Source organism: Microchirus variegatus (genome assembly GCF_963457635.1).
Source record: "Microchirus variegatus genome assembly, chromosome: 12".
Taxonomy (NCBI): domain Eukaryota; kingdom Metazoa; phylum Chordata; class Actinopteri; order Pleuronectiformes; family Soleidae; genus Microchirus; species Microchirus variegatus.
This window is the reverse complement of record NC_139813.1, coordinates 24,070,349-24,094,976: the sequence shown is the minus strand read 5'-3', so window position 1 is coordinate 24,094,976 and position 24,628 is coordinate 24,070,349. Positions and strand designations below refer to the sequence as shown.

General features: G+C 40.0%; 2 protein-coding genes across 2 annotated transcripts in view; both read right to left on the bottom strand.

Annotated features, from left to right (window-relative positions):
• The window catches only part of LOC310935285 (DNA (cytosine-5)-methyltransferase 3A-like), a 44,578-nt gene extending 36,321 nt beyond the window's left edge, over positions 1-8,257 (bottom strand). The window contains exons 1-2 of the mRNA XM_083899147.1: positions 8,135-8,257; positions 1,991-2,251 (exon numbers count right to left, since the gene is read on the bottom strand). Of these exons, the coding sequence (XP_083755273.1) occupies positions 1,991-2,059 (69 nt within the window). The 5' untranslated portion in view covers positions 2,060-2,251; positions 8,135-8,257. The remainder of the gene's footprint in view (positions 1-1,990; positions 2,252-8,134) is intronic.
• Positions 8,258-12,060: 3,803 nt separating this feature from the next.
• LOC310935079 (dystrobrevin beta-like) overlaps positions 12,061-24,628 on the bottom strand; it is a 30,867-nt gene continuing 18,299 nt past the window's right edge. Inside the window, exons 12-23 of the mRNA XM_083898914.1 lie at positions 23,027-23,098; positions 22,468-22,545; positions 21,526-21,610; positions 21,273-21,352; positions 20,414-20,530; positions 19,019-19,115; positions 18,703-18,723; positions 18,437-18,590; positions 17,453-17,542; positions 17,283-17,334; positions 15,400-15,444; positions 12,061-14,341 (exon numbers count right to left, since the gene is read on the bottom strand). Of these exons, the coding sequence (XP_083755040.1) occupies positions 15,432-15,444; positions 17,283-17,334; positions 17,453-17,542; positions 18,437-18,590; positions 18,703-18,723; positions 19,019-19,115; positions 20,414-20,530; positions 21,273-21,352; positions 21,526-21,610; positions 22,468-22,545; positions 23,027-23,098 (859 nt within the window). The 3' untranslated portion in view covers positions 12,061-14,341; positions 15,400-15,431. The remainder of the gene's footprint in view (positions 14,342-15,399; positions 15,445-17,282; positions 17,335-17,452; positions 17,543-18,436; positions 18,591-18,702; positions 18,724-19,018; positions 19,116-20,413; positions 20,531-21,272; positions 21,353-21,525; positions 21,611-22,467; positions 22,546-23,026; positions 23,099-24,628) is intronic.

The following is a 24,628-nucleotide window of genomic DNA, read 5'->3' as shown; positions in this document are numbered from 1 at the left end:
TTGTTAACAGTAGCTTCAGTCGTGGTTGATGGATTACATCTCCACTCAAAGACAGAACCTCCCACTCCCTGATTCCTCCACAGTGACTTGGACGAATCCTCCCAAACGTTTGTGACTCACTGTGAGTGATTTCTCTCTCTCTGTGGGATTTTTTCCTCCGCTCTCTCAGAAACACAGAAAACTCTCAGAGAAGTAAACGCTGTCCTGGTTGGCTCTTAGTTAGACGAAGTTAGTCATAAAGCAGCAGCAGTGCCACAGAGTCGAATTCAGGGTTAGACATTAACTGGCTCTGGTTAAGGTAAGGCACAATGGAAGACAGCCTTAAGAAAAATAACCTCGCAAACGCGTGTGTTCTTGTATTGGTATCTTTGTGAGGACCAAAAAAAACTTCTAAACCATAGGGAGTGAAGACATTTTGGCTGGTCCTCATATTCCGTCGCCCCTAAAGATGGATTTTCATATTGGATTTTCATAAATGGATTTTCAAAAAAAATATTTCATGGTTAAGACTTGGTTTTAGGGTTAGGGTTAGATTAAGGGTCAAGGTTAGGCATTTAGTTGTGATGGTTAAGGTCAGGTTAAGGGGTTAGGGAGTGTGCTATGTCCTCACTACGAATGTGTGTGTGGACATTTTGACCTTGTGAGGACATTTTGTCTGAGCCCTAAAACTTTAAAGGGCTTTTTTAGGGTTAAGACTTGGATTTAGGGTTAGGGTTAGATTAAGGGTCAAGGTTGGGCATTTAGTTGTGATGGTTAAGGTCAGGTTAAGGGGTTAGGGAGTGTGCTATGTCCTCACTACGAATATGTGTGTGGACATTTTGACCTTGTGAGGACATTTTGTCTGGGCCCTAAAACTTTAAAGTGTTTTTTCAGGGTTAAGACTTGGTTCTAGGGTTAAGGTTTGAACTGAGTTTAAGTTAATGTTAGACACACTTAGTTGTGATGCTTAAGGTTAAGGTAAGGGGTTAGGGAATGTGCTATTTCTACAATGTGTCCTCACTAAGGTATAAAAAACAGTTTTTGTGTGTCTCCAAACCCCACACTCGTCTCTTCTGCATGTTGTGGTGGTGTGTGTGTGTGTGTGCGTGTGTGTGGAATGCAGAAAGACCTGTCGGTAACTTAAATAAATAACTGTGTTTAAGTATTACTCACACACACACACACACACACTGTGTGTGCCAAACGTTATATTTGCATTGGCTAAAAACAGCTCAGGAGTCAGAGTAGTAGTGGTGATGTTGGCCGTAGTAAGAATCAGTGGTGGCTGTAATAATACCTGCGGCTGCACCAATAACAGTCATCAGATTTCACTGTGTTTAATAATAGGAGCAGAAAAAATCATAATAACAACCACGACAGTAGTAGTAATAGTATTAGTAGTGGTGGTTATGGTTATGGAGTCATAGTTGGGTGTATTATGTCAAACTCTAAAATAGTTCTCTGCTTTTCAGCTTATTAAATATAGTGTTTTCTGTTGTTTTTTTACTCCACATAACAAATACATTTGAATAAAATGAGAATCTTTGTTTGTGGACAAGACAAGACATTTGAGGAACGTCATCATCAACATTTCCTGACATTTTTGGGGCCAAACAACTAATCGATTAATCAAGAAAGTGAAAGTTTAGTTCTTACAGTGTTGAAAATGTTGAAAAATATGTCCACAAACCAATAATATTCAGTGTTATTGATTTTTTTTGTTATACGGAGCAAAGAAATGAGCAAATATTCACATTAAAGAAGCTAAAAATGTGAAAAAACACTTAAAACCGATGAATCACTTATCAAAATGGTTGTATTTAGTAATCAAATAATCGCTGCGGTCTTATACTGCAAATATGACGTCTTTTTACTCGTTCCACTCACTCAGAGAATGATTCCCTGTAGTTACCGTGATAACAGCATCATTATTGAGCAGTGTTTGTGTGGTGGCATGAGTCAAATCAGTGGTAAATCTAAATAAAATTTTAAAAAAGTAATAATCTCTCACCACATCGTTGGAGGTTTCGTTCTCTGGCGTCTGAGGCGGCTCGGCGGCAGCAGGACTGTTGGACGGCATGACGAGCAGCGGCCTCGCTGAAACCACGTCTTTTTTTTTTTTTTTTTTAAGTAAAAAGGAAAAAAAGGGGGGAAAACAAATCAAAACATGGGAGAGGCCCTCAGACGAACCAGGTGCAGCAGCTTCATTCAACCTGTCGGCCGTCGCTCAGACAATCAATCTGCTCGCCTGCTCGCTCCTCCTCCTCCTCCTCTGCTGCGAGAGAGAAAAAAGAAAAGAGAGAAAGTGGGATGAGTTCATGTACAGTAAGAGGAGAAGAGCGCACACACACGCACACACACACACACACACACACACACACACACACACACACACACACACACACACACACACACACACACACACACACACACACACACACACACACACACACACACACACACACACACACAAACATACACACACAGACACGCACACAGACCCGAAGTTAAGGCTGCAGAACAGGTGTGAATGTCTAAGAACTATAGATGATGGATGGGACCATCCCCGCCCCTTGTCATAACCATCACAACTAAATGCCTAATCCTAACCTTTACCCTAATCCCAACCTAAGCCCAATTCTATCCTGAACCCTAAAACCAGGTATTAACACTGAAAAAGTGCTTTGAAGTTGTGGGGCCCGAATAAAATGTCCCCCTAAGGTCAAAAAGTCCTCACAAAGACATGTTTGTAGGTGTTAACTATTCTTCTTGGGACACTGGACCACTTCCATTCATCTAAAACAAAGCCTTAACAATCACAACTAAGTGACTAACCCTAATCCTAACCCTAAAACCAGGTTTTAACCCTGAATAAGTCATTTAAAGTTGTGTGGTCCAAACAAAATGTCCCCTCAATGTCAAAAAAGTCCTCACAAAGACAGCTGAGGACACTCCATCAACTCCCATTCATGTGGACATCTTAAAAACAGCCTTAACCATCTCAACTAAGTGATTCACCCTAACCCAAACCTAAATCCCTGTCTAATCCTAACCCTAAAACCAGGTCTTAACCTTGAAAAAGCCCTTTAAAGTTGTGGGGTCCAAACAAAATGTCCCCTCAATGTCAAAAAAGTCCTCACAAAGACAGCTGAGGACACTCCATCAACTTCCATTCATGTGGACATCTTAAACAAAAAGCCTTATCCCTAACCTTAACCATTACATCTCAGTGACTAACCCTAATTCTAACCCTAAAACCAGGTCTTAACCCTGAAAAAGTCCTTTAAAGTTGTGGGGTCCAGACCAAATATCCCCTCAAGGTCAAAAAGACCTCACAAAGACAGCTGAGGACACTACATCGTGGACATCTTAAACAAAGCCGTATCCCCAACCTTAACTTAACTGAACCACAATTCAAATCTTTATCCAGTTCCTCAAATATTTGGTTCTGCCTCATTAGGGACCAGGTTTTTTTAATCTCCATGAGGACTACTGGTCCTGACAAGGTCGGTTTTTATGCCAGAAAAATGTCCTAAAAAGTTCACAAATACAAGAACACACACACACATACAGTATACACGCACACACACATGCAGGTGTCCTCAGAGGAATCTGCAGGAATTTAGGGTAGCTTTCAACATGGCTGTCACTGTGTGATTGATGGAGTCACCACTGCCCATTTCATTAGACAGAATGGTTGCATTCATGCTCCGGGTACTTTTTTCTTTTTTTCTTTTTTGTCTCTTTAAACATTCCAGAAATATGATTTTTATATTCATACAGTAAATATAAAGCTGGCATTTTAATTAAAATCTTATTCTCACTTTCATTTGTGCCTCCATCAGCCTTCAGCAGAGGTTGATGCGAGTGTATCATTGTTTTTTATCCAGAATGTGGTTTAAGGCTATAACCTGAGATCTACAGTATAACTTTCCTCTGCTTTTAATAAATCAATTATCCATTCAAGAAAATTGAATTTGACACTGCATGCTTTTGTCGGACTAACGATCCAAAACCACACGGGGACGTGATCGAGGGTGAAGTCAGAAAAATGGGACGCGGCTGTCAAAGACGTCGTCCGCAGATGTTAATTAATGACGAAAACGATGACGGGTGAATGAACAAAGGACATTTGAGATGTTGTCTAAATACAAAAACAAAACAGTTTAAAAGCTGAGAAAAAACATTTGGTTTTTGGAAAAAGAAAAATCTGTTTTTTCCTCCAGTTGCTTTTGTCAGGTTCTGGCGACGGCTGGAGAAAGTTAAAGGGCAGTTTTAACAACAGCTACTGGAAACTGAAAACCTCCACTGAGAAACTGACTGGTCACACTGTGACTGAGTCTGAAACAGCGTGTCGTCTCACTGCCCAGTCAAATACAATGAGATCTGCTCAGGACGCACTACAGAAGGGCCAGGATTTACATATAACCAGTCAAAAATGTGCACGGATAAGTATCAACACTGTGATTTGACAGAAGTGCAATCGAACAGTTTGTTTTTGCTAATAAAAGAACGGGATTCAATTGGAAATCTTGTTAAATATGATCAAATTAATCATCAAGGCGCCGTTTCCTTGCCCTCCTGCACATCTGTCTTTTTAATCACATATCTGTCCAACGTTTCACTTGACAGGCTTCAAACATGGACAGACGACTTACTAAGGGCACCAGTGTGGGCCGTGCCGACTTTGATGTTTTTGGACAAGAAATACAAGAGATATCGGTAAAAAATACTTGGCAATACTTGGCAAGTGATCCGGAAATTGTTCGGCAGAAACCAAAGTGAAAGTGGTTAAAATCCCCCTGCCCCAAAGACTTAATCCCGGGGTTTGCTCGCGCGTCAGGGTCCTGTAGTATCCCACTTCACCATCGGGTGGCGGTATGAGTCCGGACGCAGGGAATAGGACGCATTCCTACCAAAGAAGAAGCTAGTCAGAAGCTAGTCAGACGCTAGTCAGACGCTAGTCAGACGCTAGTCAGAGGGTCGCCAGGTCGAGGCTCGGATGACTATCCTTGGCAACTTCTTCTTCTGTTGTTGAAATGTGCTTTCTGCTTGGTGAGCGGGGCTTAATACTCCACCTACTTGTGGGGCGGAGATTAAATTAGCGCTGTCCATGTGCACCCAAAATTTTGGGTGCATATCTGGGCTGCTTGCACGGAACTACACCAGGACCTTGACACGACTCCACTGGTCTGAGCCCTTGTCCTACATTGCACTGGTCCAACGAGACCCATGTGATCGTATCCATGTGTGTTTACCTCGCTTGTCCACCCGTCACATCGACAGGAGGACATCTGACCTGTCCACTTTGAGGGCAAAAACGCACATATTTGATTCAAATCTGTGCTTTCTTTGTCCTGCTTTTCCTGTGATCTGTGCCACATAAGAGGACCAAATTGGAAGTAGGTCACTCGCACCGTGCAGTTTAAAACACATCCTAATACCACACATTAAAGTGACACACATCTGATTTGAGAATCAGAACTGGCAATCGGCCTCGCGTAAACACAGCCCTGAGAAAACCCTGGACCCGAGTCACTTCAGGCCCGGTGACGTGAACGTAGCCTTCAATCAGCTGTGATTTGGTCTGGCCTGGTGTCAGACGCTGATCGCAATCTGGGGGCAAGGCAAGCGCCTGAAAGAAAACTGGATCGCAGCGATGCTGTGAATCCACAGCACATTACAGCTGCAGCCAATGAGTCTGGCTTTGCTCAAGATGCATCGTACGGTATGTCACTCCTCACTCCTCGCGCCATGGCCTTGCATCACCTCCTGTAAAGACGGACGGGCGGGTGGACGGACGGCAGGCAGGCGGCCAGCAGGGATACCAGAGGAAAAGTCACGGGGTGGAAACTCTGCAGAAATGGGTGCAGGGTGTACAGTAACCACCCCAACGACCCCGGGGCTCCCTGCACGAGCTCCAGGCTGGAGGCCAACAAAACTCCTCCGAGCTCTGCATATGTAGGTCACACACACACACAGAGACAAACACACACACACACAAACAGAAGAAACACACACACACACACACACACACACCTATAGCACAGCTATACTGTCTTGAGTATCGTTCCAGTGTTGATGTCAGAGGTGGTTTAAATGAGAACATGACTTAAAGGCCTCGGCAGAGAGAGGCCTGCTGCTCTGCTGGGAGGAGAAACGGTTGCGCAGAGGAAAAGCTTCAAAAGGTGTGTCAAGGTAGAGAGAGTCAGACAGGAAAGTTAACTTCACAATAAAAGCGGGAAAAAATAAACTATTTTCCATTTGTTTCCTTTCTTTTTTTGACATATACGTAACATAGGGAGCAGTTAAGTGCTTTCTCTGTTACAGAGATGTGTAATCTGACCTCGTTTGATCCAAATAGAGGGAGGCAGCCTTAGTTGCACAATGTATTTTGTGTCCAAGAAAGTAAGAAATGTCTGTATTTTAATGATCTAATGGTCACATACATAAAAGGCCAAAGATTTTGGGGTCATCTGAGGTCATAGGTCCAACACGTTTTGGTTTCCTCTGTGAATTTTGGCTAAATACTTTTTATTTAATGATTTTTAAGTTGGGAACCAGTGCTAATGTCACAAAGAACATCCTGATTTATTGCCTCATGGCCCAGCCACCACGCTGGTAGTGCTAACATTCATACTTAAAAGAACTCAGGTAAGAGCTAAAACTAAAAAAAACCCAACTAATTAGTTGATTGAATGAAAGGCAGAATAAGTCGTCAATTTACTGTTTTGGTCCTGCGTAATCACAAAAACATACATTCACTGTTTACACCTCAAAGGACAAAACAGAAGAGCCGAATCAAACTGTCTGACACTAACACATCAAATAAAGCTGAAGCATAACTGATTAAGCAATAAGTCCAAAAACAGAACCCACAATTTTATCTAACTCATATTTCACTTTTTTCGTCTTAATATTCTGAACAATTAACAGGATGTTAAAGACTACAAACAACTGGTTGCCGCCTCATAATTCCCCCTCAATTAAGTATTAATTTGTCCCTTAAGTCTGTGTATTACTTGACACACGGAGAAGAAGAAAAAGTTGTGCAAACTAAAGCAAATTAAATCTTGCAAGTCTCACTAATAACTCATCATTTAATGGTGTGAACACGTCACAAAGTTGCAGTCAATTAAAGTTTAATAGTAAACAGTGTGTGTGGAGATTTAAGGGCCTCTGGTGACCGCTGATAATCAAAAACATGTTTAGAATACACATATATCAATGTATTCCTTAAAATGTGCAGGCAAGAATGTTTAAATATGTAATTATATGTCTTCTCTATAGTGGAATACAACCTATGACTTAGTTATTGGTGTTTTTAATACAAAACACATTGGAAAATCTGGCGTTTGGTCGGTGATGCTTTTATTTCTACAGGGGTAAACAGGAAGTGGCGTGCTCACTTCCGCTGAATTGACGACGCTCAGCTTTATATGTGACAGCAATGGGAGCGACCTCACGCGGCCTTTCACCGGACACTGTGTGTGTGTGTGCGTGTGTGTGTAACAACAGTGTCTAATCACGGTGTATGTGTGTGTGTGTGTGTGTGTGTGTGTGTGTGTGTGTTTGGTGAGAGACACGTGTTTATGTGTGTACACACGATAAGACTTAGTGGGTCAGGTAAAGAGAAAACACACACACACACACGGGGGCGCGTTACGGACCGAATGTACCCGTTCACCCCACCAGGCGCGCGCCCGCCAGCTCGCTCGCTCTCCGCGGACGCGAGTGTTCCGCGCGCTGATGTGTCTCCGTTCGCATCTGGTGGACGGAGAGGACCGGAGAGCTCCGGTTTAACGTGACCTGCTGCCGGTGCTGGACCGGGAGGGGGGAGGGAGGGAGTGAGGGAGTGAGAGGCGGAGCACCGGATAATGTTCAACAACACACACACTCCCGTTAAAAGCCGTTAGTCCGGTTGCCGTGATTTAAAGAGTGAAGTCTCGCGCTCGCGCGCGCTCCCTCCTCCTCCCCTCCAAGTTCACAACGCACCGCTCCGTCTTCACGCGCACAATCATCATCCGCTCAAACACAAACCAACGGTTCGGCGCGCGCGTGCGCTCGCTCACGAGCGATGACTTTGGGGGGAGATGAGTGAGCAGCGTCGGTGTTTGTTCACGAGCCCAAAAAAAAATGTAATGTTTATATTTACCGTGTCGGTGTCCGTGCCTCAGACACCCGGAGCCTCACGGTCGTCGCTCTCTCTCTCTCCTCCAGTTCACTCTCGAGCTCTCTCTCTCACTCACTCACTCTCTCTCACTCTCTCTCTCTCCGCTGCTGCCTCGCGCGCGCGCCCCCGCCTCTCTCTCTCACACACACACACACACACTAACTCACCGGTGTGCTCGCTCTTTCACAAGCCGCAGAGGCTCTGCTGTCGCACCGGAGAGAAAGTTTCCGCGCGGTCCTAAAGTCTACTGAAACGACCTCGCGCACACGCACGCACGCGCACGCACACATACACGCACAAGTGCAGGCGCGCGCGCGGGCACAAAGTCAGGGTGAAACACAGGTGGAGCAGAGAGAAGCCAACGAGCATCAAAGTGACACTCAGACTCCACCATTACCTCTGTTTAAAGGACTATTTAGTGCTTTATTGAACGCTTTTAACAGATCTCACACACACACACACACACACACTGTGATATTACATACTCTGTGTTTTTAAGTATGTTTATGTGACACACACTGATGTTTTTATACATATGTGACCTAAACCATAAAGTTATTTGAATTAAACTGAACTGGAAAAAAGTTTTTGACTATCGTGTGCTACAAAGAGACATAACGTTGGCTACAATGAGATATATCACGGCTACAAAGAGACATCATGGCTAAAAATAGACATAACACGCCTACATCCTGACATAACATGGCTACAAAGAGACATAACATGGCTACTAAGAGACATAACATGGCTACTAAGAGACATAACATGGCTACTAAGAGACATAACATGGCTACACCCTGACATAACATGGTTACGAAGAGACAACATGGCTACGAAGAGACAACTCGGCTACGAAGAGACATAACTCGTCTACAAAGAGATATAACATAGCTACGTAGTGACATAACATGGCTAAAAAGAGACATAACATGGCTAAGAAGAGACATAACATGGCTACAAAGAGACATAACATGGCTAAGAAGAGACATAACATGGCTAAGAAGAGAAAACATGGCTACAAAGAGACATGACATGGCTTTGAGACATTACGCGGCTACAACAAGACATAACATGGCTACGAAGAGACGTAACAGATACAAAGAGACATAACACGGCTACAAAGAGACATAACATGGCTACAATGAGACATAACATGGCTACAATGAGACATAACATGGCTACAAAGAGACATAACATGGCTACAAAGAGACCTGACATGGCTACAAAGAGACCTGACATGGCTATGAGACATAACAAGGCTACAATGAGACATAACACAGCTGCAAAGAGACATAACATGGCTACGAAGAGACGTAACACAGCTACAAAGAGACATAACATGGCTATGAGACATAACAAGGCTACAACGAGACATAACACGGCTACAAAGAGACATAACACGGTTACGAAGACAAATAACATGGCTACGAAGAGACAACATGGCTATGGGACATAAGGCTACAAAGAAACATAACCTGGCTACAAAGAGACATAACACAGCTACAAACAGCGCCAGAGGAACTTGACTCTAGACTAATGTCCATGATCTACAAACACTTCTCCACACGTCTGAGCTTCTTGTTTTGTGCTCAGCTTTATTTTACGACCGTGACGCCTTTTGTCTCTCTCCAGGTTTTTACAGCAGGTGAAGTCAAAGCCGTCGCAACAAGTCAAAACCTGTGCTACACACACGCACACACATACACACACACACACTCGTAGTAGACTGAGGCTGTGGATTTTTGTGAATCGAGCCGCAAATCTGAATTTTAGAGAGTTTTCATTCACAGGAATGGAAATGGAAAATGAGTCTATTTATTCATAAAAACTACAGAAATAACTCATTATAACTTAATATTAAGAGGTGGGCCCCCAGGTTTGAGGCCTCTACACTCAAAATATTATGTCAAACAATATTATATAATAAAGTTATTGTACGTTTCAGGTCTTTATCAGTTAAACTAAAGGTAAGTGTTTGTTAAAGCAGTAATAATTTAGCCCTTTTTCAACTGATAGTGATATTAATATTAAAGCATCAAAGGTGTCAAAAAAGACAATATATGCAGCTTTTTTGACATAAAAGATGTGTTTTTTATTATACAAATAACTACACGCGTTTTTCTTATTCTCCCTTTCCCCCTCATTGCTACAACAACTTTATATTATTATTATCATTTGTTTATTGTCTAGTTACAGCTGCAGTTGATATACGTGTGTTTTGCACAATAAAACACACAAACATGGCAAAGATAATAAAAAAGAAACATAGATACAGTGCATTTATTTATTCCTAAATGTAAATGCTGTCCATAAAAGTCCAGTTTTTGAGGAAATAAAGCAGAATTCCTCTATTACTATTGATTAATCACTTAAAAGACAATTAAATTGAGGCAAAAACACCTATAAATTGCCTTAATAGTGACTTTAAATGCACTTTTTTTCTTTTAACTTGGCCTGGAGCGGAGCAGGTTAACCTCAGTTTGACCTCAGAGAAGAAAGAAAACCTCGAGCATCTTTACTGCACCACCGGGGTCAGGACTATACACTGGGTGTGTGTGTGTGTGTGTGTTATTTATAGCAGTCAGTGAGGTCACACAGACAAACCTGAATGAGCTGCATTCAGTGTGTCGCTCACACCCCTGCCTTGTACACACACACACACACACACACTGGAGTCGTGACCTCTGTAGGAAGCTTTTCCTGGGAAAAGTGAGAACTGCTCATCCACACTAATGAGGACACTAAATCAGCGAGGGGGGACTTTAAAAAAGTCTTTACGTTCAGGCAGGGCGGGGGTTTTAGGGGTTGAATGGTGTATATTTAGTGTATATCAATGCTGTTTGTATTATTTTACTCCTAAAGTGTTGGATACTTTGTGGGTTAGCGAGGCCTTAAAAATATGCAGAATGTTGTTAAGTTTTATTACACAACTAAAATTTTACTTTCTAAAGCCTTTGTTTGTGGTGGACTTGAACATTCAGATGCTAGGTTTATGAAAAAGTAGCAAAAACTAGAAGAATTTAGCATTTCTAAGTTAAAAATCCCCTGAAAACAATGAGGTCATTATCGAGTACATCCCACATATAACCACTTAAAATTAAAAAAATATATAGTATATATATATACGTATAAATATAAATAGTATTATAGTAGTTATATAGTTTAATTATAATTATTTTTACAATAGATAATATAGAGTATATAGAGTTTTAAACAATAAAAACTGGTATAAATAGAAAATAAAACATTAGCTATAGCAGTTTTTATTGTTTCTATTTTTAATTGCTAATTAAGGGGGGGAATCACAGTTTTGGGTTTTTCTATTTCATTTTATTTGAGGCTTCATAGGACAATTAATTAAATAAACTTGATTTAATCTTTGATACTGACTACTGTTTTCGCGTGAACTCGGGTATAAATCACGACCAGATTCTTGTCTGAAAAATGATATCAAGCCATTGCTTTTCTTCCAATCTCCCCTTATTTTTACATTTCCATTAAACAAAGCATCTTTCTATCAAAACTAAACTTAACCATCTTAAACTTAATAATCAGAATCCAGAATCAGGATCCAGTCGAGGGAAATTTCCCTTTCCAGTCAAAGAGAAGCCGTTTTCTTGTTTTTTTTTCTCACTTTTGTTTCAGATTCATTACAGTTCTCACTTCTGCCAACAAACGCGGCTGAATGTTTGAAATGACGATGTTGCCTCTGGTGTCAGGAGGACGCAGATTAAGTCATGAAGACAAGACGGAGAGTTTTTGACGTTAAATATTATTTATTGCAGATAATCCACACATCTTTTTTTTGTTCACTCACAACCGTCAGCTCCGGCACGTTCAGAGCTGAGCGTGTTTACAGATTCATGTCGGGACGCGTCCGTCCTGTCAGTCCAGATTTTCTCTCTCTCTCTCTCTCTTTCACACACACACACACACAGAAACGTGAGCTCATTCACGTACATAAGTCAGTCAATCATCCAGCAGCCACGAGTTGTCAACGATGACAAACTCAACCAGAAATGTACATAAAACAGCAAAAATACGGCTTCTCTACAAAGCAACAAAATCCATAAAACCTGACGGCTAAAAACGCGATGATTTAAAAACTAAAATATACACACGTCTCACAGCTGTAACGTGAAATAAAATCAGCCCCCGACTTTTCTCGCTTTGTCATCGTTTGCTTTGATTCTCGTGTCGGACGTCGCGCTCACGGCTCTTCCAGCGACGACACTCTCCGACCACATCAGTGGACGGCAGTCTCAGCTTGGTAAAATAAAAGCTCCACGTACGATCTTCAATGGAAAAGCAAGTAGAGTTGAGGCGTGCCGAGTCAAGTCGTGCTGGAACTGTGTCGTGGAAAAGCACCATTTGTCTTGTACTTGCGTAACTTTGGGTCAACGGTGGATTTGGACGGTGACGGCGGTGTGAAAAGAGTCAGAGAGAACTTTAGCTTCCACAAACAAGTGCATGAAACAGGAAGTTCAGAGCAACAAAGTGGGAGGGGCTTATTTTATTTATCATTTTCTTGTTTACAAATGCAGCAAAGGAGCCATGAATTACTTTGTTTAATTTTTCCATGATACTAATGTGTGTTACTTCGGTATTGTTTATAGGTGGATAGCTGGGTTGCAAGTATATAAAATATTAAAATAAAGGAAGTCTTAAGTTAAATAACATATATAAAGTGAAGTTTTCCTTGATTTATCAAACAATTATTTGAATGTGCGACCTCGTCGTGACCTATATTGTGATTTTGGTCACAAGAATTTGCATTCTTTAGAATTAGAGATTTAATTTAAACCGTCTTACTTCTACTTCTTCTTTTTCTACCACTAAGAATCATGGGTAAGGGTATTGTTTTGTCATACAACCTCATAAGAATTGAGATTTCTTATTATTCTTGCCATTTTCTTCTTAGTAAGAAAGAAATATGTGTATAATTTCTTTAAAAAAGAAAGACAAATAGCTTATTTTTAAATTAAAATTAACGTTTACATCCCAAATTATTCAGTATTTAACAAGACTTGTTTTGATGAAACCAGACAAGAGAGAAAATAATTAGCAATTTTGTGGGAAGTATAAATTAATCACTAAATGAATTAGAAACTCATTTGACAATGAGTTAATCTGCTTTGTTTGGGTTCTTTTTCAGCATCTTAATCACAATGTATTTAGATTCTTTTGCTCCTTCTGACTGAATATCTTTGGTCTTTTTACCATTTTGTGATATTTTATGGACCAAACTAACAAGAAAATGCAGGATTTATAAAAACACACAGAGTCTCCTCCCACTTTTGCTGCACCGACTCTGTTTCACACACACACTCACACACAGTAATCAGATATGTCCTCTTTAAGCGTCTCTCCACTGCAGTAGTGTGGAGTCCACAGAGAGGCACAGACGGGGCGACCTGAGCTGCTCTCAGCACCACCATGACACTGATCCGGTCCAGGTTTTAACAGACCCTGGACCAGCACCAGCACCAGGACTCTTTAACCCCTGCCTCTACAGACAGGACCAGGGTTCCAGGGCGACCGGGGCCTGATGCAGCAGGCAGGAAACACCCCGTTAAAGCTTATCGTCACAGCAGGGCCTGAACACACTGGGGGCGTACGCAGAGGGAAAAAAAAACACACACACTCGCGCTCTAGAATTAGAATAAATGTGAAAAATAATCATCACGAAGCAATAAATACAAACGAAGCACACAGTGCTGAATCTTTAACTCGTCTTTTCTCTTTCCTTTCTCTCACATTCTCAAACCTTCTTCTACCCTTCTTTAAATCCTCCCTTCTCCATCTCTTCACTATCTCTCTCTCTCTCTCTGTCACTTACTCGACCCTCTGGCAAACTCGCGGAAAAACACACACACACACACACACACACACACACACACACACACACACACACACACACACACACACACGCTACAGTACGCGTCAGTAGGGATCAGTACACAACAAAAGTCACACACACACACACACGCAGAGAATCACAGCTATACATCAGTAGGGACCCGTGGGGGTCATTTGGTGTCCAGCATGGTGATTGGTTGATTGGCAGCGGAGCTGAAACCATGATGATGATGATGATGATGATGATGATTGGAGGAAAAGGAACACTTTGGGTTTGGTTTTTCTTCAGTCATGACTTTGGCTGTGACCAGACACTGTCACACTGTCTGTCTGAGGAGACACAGAGACACGTTTTAGGCTTTTATGAGTGACATGTGGGATTAAAAAAGTGCAATAATAATAGTTGATGCATTCAAAAAATGAGGTGTAAAATTGCTGTCAAATTCAGCGACATCTACCTCAGGTGATAACATTTATAAATAGTACTATTTATAAACTACTATATATATATATATATATATACTATGGAAAAAAAGTAATTTTTGTCAATGAAAGACACAAAAAAACAGCAAAATAAGAGCTCGACTACTTTTCTACGCAACTGAACTTCCTCCACTGGCTGCTTTTTTACTAATTTCCAGAGATAAAATGTATTATTCGATCATCAGACAGTGAATCTGAGACACACGTCTCATTCCCACGACAACAGAGGATGCTGGGATTGATGAAGTATAAGTAAAATTGGCACAAAAAGTCGAATAAAAAATAAAAGCCCTACACTGCTTTTTACTGTGTTTCCGTCAAGTTTTAGGAGTAAAAGAGAAAAAAAATCTAATAAATAATAGTTATTATTTAAAACTGGTCAAATTGAATCTGAATGTAAAAGACTGTGAATTAAACAAACACAGCAGCATCATAATGATGTTAAGTTTATTATTCATTTGACAAAGTAGAGAAAAAGTGGGTTTATTAGTTGTTCGGTGCAGTTTGAGTTATTAATTTTGTTATATAGGGCAAAAAAAAGCACATTTACAAGGTAAAATCTGAAAACGTGTTATATTTATTTATAAAATACTCAAACTGATTCTGAAAATAGTTGCAGATTAATTTAGTAATCAATAAGTGACACCAAAGTGATTTTAAAATAACTGAGCAGGAAACACCAAAAACACCTGGACGCAACAATCTCACACTTGCCACAATTGTCACATTTTTAGAGTCAATAAAAGTTCAGTGTGTAAAATAAAGGTGCAATTATTTATCATTTGGCAGATTAAATTAAACGTACTATCACATAAATGTGTGAATTGTTGATATTTTTTGTTGATAGTCTCCTTACTTCTTATTGTTATGAAAGTTAAAGAAGGAAAGTACATGAGGTCACTCACTTCTTCTGGTTTTGTTGTCTTTCTTCAGACGATCACTTTAACCTGCTGCAGAAGAGAAGAGAAGAAAACACTGTGAGCACAAGAAGAAGAAGACAAGTGTAATATGATGATGAAACTGTAACAAGAACCAGACAAGACTGTGTTAAAAGAACAGTGTTAGACAAAGTGACTACACTTTTATATGACTGTGTTTGTTTAGACTTAACTGTGGCGGTCACTGCTCCTCATGACGGACGGGTGGGAAACAGGTCAGGGGTCGTTGGGTTAGTACAGCAGGTTAGCATGCAAAAGAGCGTTAGCAGGAAGTCTCATCTCTGCAGGCGTTAAAAAGAAAAAGAGGCGGGGCTCCGTAAAGCTCTGCTAATGAAGCTTGAAAACATACGGACGAGAGAGAGTGCGACACGGTCGCTCGTAGACACCGCAGAGACACGTGAAATACACTTTTTTTAGCATTCAGGAGAGTTTGTGAGTAGAAATTGAATATACTGCTACGATGACATCACATTCAAGGACTTTTCAAAGACCTTCCAGGACCATTTCGCCCTCATATCCAAGGACAGAAAGTGCTGACACAGCTCAATTCATTTGGACAAAGTCAGTCTTTGTCATTTGTCTTTGGGTGACACAGAGATGCTGGATGCTTTCATTTCCCAGGCATCACGTCTCATTGGCTCTTTTGCTTAGCTTTACTCGCTCGTTTTTCTCAGTGGACGGATGGAAGGCATGAGGACGATTTGAACCATAAATCTAAGCTTTTACTGCTTTTTACTACTATAACATAACAGTAAATAAAGACGTTTTTATTTACAGATTAAAATATCATCTACAAGATATAGACAAATAATCGAGTAAATAATCTGCAGGATTAATCTGACGTGGTTCATTGTTGTCATATAAAAAATATACAGCGCCACCTACTGTTGGCTGTTTATCTAAATATGTAATTCACATCTTTTCTTGCACACAATTCAAGCGCTTTCAAGGACTTCAAGGACCCATAGGAACCCTGTAAAGTGCTTTATGGATAGAGTTGGACTGGATAAGACAAGGTGTTTGTGTATTGTTTTGTGACTTTGGTAAATTATCTGAATTATTTATTTGTCCATTTGTCTTTTAGAAGCTTTCTCAATTTGTTTTTTTTTGTGTTTTTGGGAGACATGATCTCAAAAGAGCGATGAGTTCACCGATGCCCTCAGGAGTTTGAGAGGAAAGACCAAACCTCAGCTGACAGGATTGGAAAAGCTGGATTTACTTCCTCGAGGGCCCTCGGGGACCAAAACTTGTTCTTACAATGTCGTCTTTGATGATATTTAATGTAAAACGTCAGCGGTTTTCACTGTAAATCATAAGGAAAAGGAACTGTTTGAACGTCAACGTGCGGCTCATTTATACAACACGATGATGATATAAAGAGATGAGAAGAAACCGCTTCATATCGACGACTACATTATAGACGATGATGAAGACCAGACGTCGAGTTCGACGCGGTGTCCCTTCAGAGTTCTAATTGTGGACACATGTTTTGGAGTATGTCCCCGCAGCCTCAGGACGTGTAGACAAACATATTATTAACTTCACTGTCATGAGATCAAATCTCTTTAAATCGCTTTTCCTGTTTTATGATGATTTTGCATGAATAAGCTCATGGGCATGGAAAACAGATTAGACTCTTTTTTTCGTCCAAGTACTTCCAGGGAAAGCAAAGAAACATGTTTTTATTATTATAATAATAATAATAATAATAATAATAATAATAATGTCTTGTTATTATATTAGTTTATTCAATAGTTCCGAATCCGAATGTGAACGAGTTAATCTGAAATCGTGAGTAGGATTAGCAAAGGCAGGATATTAGGTTTAAAAAAGGGATAAGAGACACTTACTTACCTCTGTCCTTCCCGTTCAGCAACCTCTCCTCTTCCTCCCGACCGTCATCTAGCCAGACGAGGAGAAAGAAATGTCAACGTTCTGTTCCAGAAGCTACAAAAACACGATCAATAACATGTGTAGAAGAGAGTTTGTTTATCGTGTGTGTGTGTGTGTGTGTTTGTACCCGAGTGCAGCTCTTTGACCAGCGACGACACAGTGTTGGTGATGGAGTCGGCCGCCACCAGGAGGTCGTTCCTCAGGTTCCTTCTGGAGCCTGAAGAGAGTAGATCCAGTTTAGTATCCTTCCTGCTCTGATGCTCGACAAAAACGCTGGATTTTATACCGTTTTAAGGCCTAAAAATGACTTAAAAAAACTCAGGCAAATATTCCATTAAGTCCAGGCTATAAAGAGATGAAAGAATGTGTGTGAAGAATGTGGAGTAGTAGATTTATTTTGAGAACAGAAGATCGTATCAAAAGAATAATATTAGTAGTGTAGATACTGCAGGCATCTTTGATATCAGTGTTGATAAAGGAGTATTTAGCCATGCCAGGGTTTGCACACATTTTACCAATCACTTTTCAAAACATTCCCCACAAGATTTGACTTCCACAACTTCAATTTAAGTCATCTAAGATTACAAAAAACTGGGCCCTGCAGTGACCGTAATGTCCAGTAATGACAATTAATCCATTATTAATCAATTACTCTTTTTTTCATGATTAAAACAAGATTTCTGGTTATTTTAGCTTCTTAAATGTGAATATATTCTTTGTGTAGTTGCTCCGAATAACAAAGAAACCATTAAAAGTGAATCATTTTGGTTTGTGGACAAAAACATTTCCAGGTTTAATCAACATTTTTTAACGTTTTCTGACAATTGTCAATGTCTTGACTATATTTTCTATTCATTTTGCAACTCTTTTGATGAATAAAAGTGTGACTTTTAATGGAAAACACTACTAAAATTGTACAGGTGACCTCAAACTTCTGAACGGTCGCGGTCGTGTAAAAAGCCCGGTTATAGCCGCACACACGCAACAATTCTACCGCTTATTCGATTGTTTCATTTTAAAAGTGGCACCAAACCCAACAAACCTCACAGTGATTGACGGGCACTTCGACACAGCTAATTAAACTCGTCACAGCAGGAAAAATCCCTCTCACCTTGAGCAAAGGCCTCCCGCACGTCGCCGCCCACTCCCGCCAGCGAGTCCTGCGGCGAGTACATGTGAGCCTGAGGGGACGCGGCGCCCACCGAGCGCACCGTCGACGGACTCGGCCGGGAAGGAGAGGCGTGAGAAGAACCAGCGGCCTGCGCCTGAGAGACACATTTAAGACGGTGTGAAACCCACAAAATGACCTTAACTTAAACTGAAAGTGACTTTGTTTAGTTTAGAGAAGGGAAGGGAAAAGTGAACATGTAAACTTACTGCCTGTCGTTGCTCCTCATCCTACAGCGCCACAACAAACAGGCAGGACAAAGGATGGAAGAAGGAAGAAGAGGTCAGACAAGGTCAGAGCCAGAAACTCGGGTAAATCATACAAAAAAGGGAGGAAGTAAGCAAAGAGGAAAATGGAGCTTGTTATTGCAGGAGAAAGAAAGAGAGAGAGACGGGGAAAGAAAAGGAAAGCTTTGCCCTCTAGGGTGTGACAACACAATACAGTGAGGATAATAGTGTGTGTAAGTGTGTGTGTGTGTGTGTGTGTGTGTGTGTGTGTGTGTGTGTGTGTGTGTGTGTGTGTCACCTTGAGCAGCTTCATCAGTCCCTCCAGCTGCACCATCAGTCCCCTGCGGCTCTCTTGTAGAGACGACATCCTCTGCTCCAGCTCGTCTTTCCTCTGTCTGCAGCGTTAACATTAACACAGAGAGAGACAGACAGCAGCTTATCCTCCATTACTGTGATATTACAAAGTGTCATTAGGCAGAGATTAAAGAAGCACACACAGAGAGAGAGAAAGACTAATTTCAGGGATCAAAACCAGTATCAGGTGTCACAAAAACACACACACACACACCAGCAGAGCAACACAGCACACAAGTTACCTTTTTTTCAGTTAAAAAGGGACACATTTTTTTGTTATCTGACCTAAATCTGGCTGAAACAAGACCAAAATGTGTGCTCACTGACTGTGGATTATGGACTTCTATATGCACTTTAGATGTTTTTATGCTGTATTATATTTTTGTTACAGGACACACTTATATGTAAATCTTACTTTAAATTATTATACTAGGACTAATAAATGAAAAAAAAAAAGTAGACATGGTCGTAAAACTAAAATATAATAAAACAGAGAGTGACAAATGAGACCAATGCGGGTTATTTAAAAAAACATCTAATTTGCCACCCACGTATACTATGAAGCCACTTTATTAGGTACACCTGTTCAACTGCTTGTTGACACAAATATGTAATCAACTAATCATATAAATACAAGAATATATGTATATATATATATATATATATATATATATATATATATATATATGTATAAATATATAACGTGTGCATTCATGCATGTAGATAAGTTATAGTATAATATATATATATATATATATATATATATATAGAATATATAGAATATCAAATTACTTTCTAAAAACAACAAATCTTTAAAGCCACTATGGGAGGAATTTCTACATTTGCAGATCTGGCGCCCTCATGTGGTCACATATAAAATATCATTGTTTTAGACAGTCAAATAATATCTCATATTTTAAGGATAAACAACAAAATATCAAAACATCCATCCTATAGTGATAGTAAATAGTGAGAACAAGAGGCTCCTGATGGAGAAAGTGCTTCATATAAACATCTCCTCCTCTTCTTCTCTCCCTCCTCAAGTTTTGCTTTCAATAAAAAATAAAAAAGCAAAAGCATAAACAAACTGAGGAGGATTTTTCCACAAAAATCCACCATCTGCCGGTGCCATCTGCCATAAAGTGCTCCCTCCGTGCTGCAGAGCAACACAGCACATTTCCCGCCAAATTCTGATGCCGCAGAACTCACAGCGCAGTGAAAAAAGAACGTTTTTAAAAAGCTTCTTGGAACACAAAGGTCTGGTTGTGATTTCAGTCGTGTGTGTGTGTGTTACATGTTTAAGGTTAAAATAAACACAAATAATAAATAGTGTGTTTACCTGAGCTGACGCAGCTCGGCCAGCAGCGTCGGGTTGGTGCAGCCTTTCTCCGAACTGAGCTGGCTGCCGGCTGCGTCGTGTTCCGTTCGGATCCGTTTAATCTCCGCCAAGATCTCTCTGTGAAATTAAAAAAACAACAACAAACTGTTCAGGCGAGGCTGGAGATTTACTCTGTTTGTGCAGAGAGAGAAATACGGGATTACATTGGGTTTAGATTAACTCAATCTGGGAGAGTTTATGTTTAATTTTAGATCATGTATGCACACATTCAGTACCACTGTGCCACACTGAGGAGTGCTTCAAATTGACAATATGTGGTGGTTATGGCTCTAATTAACACATTTTTATTGAATAATCTGGCAATTATTTTCTCATTTATTGATCAAGGATGATAAACGGTGTCCTGGAGCAAAAAAAGGCGACATTATTGGAGCGGAAACAACATTTAAATCAATTGATTCAACAACTATTGATCCAAAACCCCCAAAAAATGTATTCAGATTGTAATAAGGTTTACCAGAAAACAGACAGAAATGCAACAAAATGAGTCACATTATGTTATTAAAACATTATTGACGTCAATAGTTCGCAATCAATTCTTCAAAATAGTCTTTAGTATGCTCACTTAGGAGTTCAAACCTTTGATTATTGTAGAAATGTATGAAGTAACTCGTTTAATGGACATTACAAGCTGATCATTTTTAAGTTTTTTAACCCAAATTTGATCAGAAAGGTCAGGTAAATCAGATCGAGACCCTCAAAATCCACTTCCAGCAGCACTTTAATCATCAAAAATGACAATAAAGTGACTGAATGTAAGAAGGTTCTGTCTAAAATGATCACTTCTCGTCACATCTACCTGTTTTTGCACTCCAGCTGAGCGATGAGCTCCCTCTTCTGTTTGTTCACGTCAAAGTTGATGCTGCGGTTCGGAATCACCTGAAAAACACACACACACACACACACACACACACACACATTAGACTCACTCATGCAGTCACTAACAGGTTGATTATTAATCACTCCGTCACCTACACAAAGAGCTTTGTGAAGGTGTGTATACAGAGTTGTGTAACCTGACTGTATATATGATATAACATGAATTGACTCACTCCTGAGCCGTCGCTCTCTGCCAGTCGAGACGTATAGCGGGCGATGAGTTTGTGCTCCTCGTCCTGTCTGCTGGGACTGTCCACACTGTCAACACACACACACACACACACACACACACACACACACACACACACACACACACACACACACACACACACACACACACACACACACACACACACACACACACACACACACACACACACACACACACACACACACACACACACACACACACACACACACACACACACACACACACACACACACACACACACACACACACACACACACACACACACACACACACACACACACACACACACACACACACACACACACACACACACACACACACACACACACACACACACACACACACAGATTAAGAACAATTTAAAAACAACCTGCAAAAGAATCAGGTCTCGTGTTACTTTTACCTCATTTATATGTCATTTTACCACGTTTTATACTTGAATTGTGACCTTTTTGTGCCGTAAGACGCTTGTTTTGTATAGAATATGGACTTATTTATGAGTAGCAGCAAACTGTCAGTGTCTGAACGCTGCTTAAAATGGCCTCGCAATCTTTTCAAACAAACCTTGTGTTCAAAAGTCTGTCGAAAAGGCTTTTATTCTGAAATCTAAAGTCTGTTTCCATTTAGGGGGAAACTTATTCTTACAGGAAGTGTCGATTTAAACTTCATTTAACCTTTCAAAGCTTAATTTATTGAGTAAATCTCTGTGGTGTCAACATCTATGACCCTCTGTTTAGTTATTTATGACAGACAAAGCCGTTTTGTTGTCAGAGCGGATTTAAATACGAGGTAAATGTTTTCTCAGATTGGTTAATATTTGTCTTTTTTTGTATCAAGTGTTTAATCTCCCTCTCTGTTTGTGTTTGTTGTTGGTGTAAACGCTGTGTGAGTGCTCCTGGCTCACCGTGGGCTGCCCTGGAGACGATTCACGTACGCGGCGATCAGAGCGTGTTCCTCGTTCATTCGCTGAGCCACTGCCAAACTGCAAACAGACGGTGATTATGACGCTATTTCAGCAAAAAGCAGTTTCATTTCACACTGACGGCTATAGTTTTCACACATAGACATAATAACTGTATGCTGTTTATTTACATTTAATATACTATATATCAATCTGTTTTCCCTGCATGTGAATATAATGATGTGTTTTATATACCAAAAATATATTCGTTTATATTCTTGTTTCTTATACACAAGTGTTTTGTAAGAAAAATCAAAGGGTTAAAGTGAGAAAATTCAAAACATGAACCGAGATATCCCCCAATATTATAATACCTTAATATTTCAGGCAACTGATAATAAAAAATCTAATTTTTATGAGCTTTTTCACACATTAGAACATGAAGATATGAAGATGCTGTGTACTGGTTGCTGCATAAGATACAAAATCTGATAAAATAAGTTTATTTTAGTTAGAATAAAGTCATTTTAGGTCCTAATTGTGCTTTTAATTCTTCTTTTACCTCTTTGACGTCTCAGGAGAGGACGAAGACACTAACATGGCTTCACTGGTGTTTCCAACAGGACGAGCCGGACTGAAACACAATCAGACACAATCAGTTTAAGTGTTTGTTTTTTACAGTAATTCAAATTAAAATCAAGTTATCTGATTCTTACAGCTTCTTAAATGTGAATATTTTCTCCAGGTAACAAATCGTGGTGGTTTAAAGTTCAAAAATGTGGATAAAAATGTGGAAAAAAGACACAAGGAAAACAGATCAAATAAAAATAAATACAACAAAAATTAAACTAAATGGAAGTAACATCAACAATTTAAACGCTGTCAAAGGCCAATGAAAGTTTGACGACATCATTATTTCTTAATGAATCAAGGAAATAATGTAAATAATGGCATATGTAACTCATCGTGAGCTGCAGCGCCTTTAAAACACAAAGGAACTTTCAATCAAAAACACAATGGACTTTCACACACGTCAACAGTGAAGTGCTAAGCAAACACACACACACAGACACACACACACAGAGACAGACACACAAAGGCCAGAGATCAACAGAAAGACACAATGACAGACAGAGAAGGTCACAGTGAACACAGAAACACAACAACACATTCAGTCTGAACAATAATGTGCCGCAGCATACTCACAACGATCAGTGCTAAGTGCAGCGTCTGTCTGTTTGTGTCTGTCTGTATGTCTGTGAGTGTGTTTGTGTGTGTCTGTTTGTGTGTGTGCTGGTCTGGAAACAAGTCGAGTCAATGTTTGCAGGTCTGTACTGACCCAGACTTTGAAAGAATTATCAAACCACAACAGGGGGCGGAGCCAGCACACAGGCCTGGATCAAGAGAGGAGGAACTTTTTCTTCTTTTGTTCAAATTAATTAAACTTTATGTGAACGTGTAACTCCATCTGTTAAAATCACTCTGAAACACTGTCTTCAATAAAGCTTTTTAGTGGCGTGGAATAAAAGTTTTATTCATGCGTTTGAGGATCAAGTCTGCAGAGAGTGTCTGCAGCCGCGCTAGTAAATGAGTCACAGTGTGTCAATGTTTCACCTTCTGTCATAAAAACATTTTTTACCTGTGGTGTTTGTATATAATAGTATATAAAATACTTATAAATTACAATTTACTGTCTTACAGTGTCATTGTATCATGTTGGTATTATCATAGAAAGAGTTTGGTCAATTAAATCAACATAAAAGTCATTTATTATTTTTTTTCCTGGTGATACAGGTTATAAAGTAACAAAAAAACAAATGTTCTTGTCTGAATTTGGGATCACGTCTACCTATTATGTTCAGATTTATGGAAATGAAGTCGAACTTACGATTATTTTCACAATCGACTCATTGTTCGGTCCATAAAATGTTAATCAGTGTTCCCCAAACCTTGAAATAATGATGTTCTCAATGAAATTATTAACTTTTAATGCTTTTCTTTGTCATATGGAGCAAAGGAACCAGGAAACAAGTCAGAGAACAATACATTTGTCACTTTTTTTTGGGTGTATTATCTTCCATTTTCGATATAAATCATGACATAAACAGGAGAAAAGTGTCAGTGTCAGTGTGTGTGGTGAAATAGTTCATTAATAGCCTTTTAA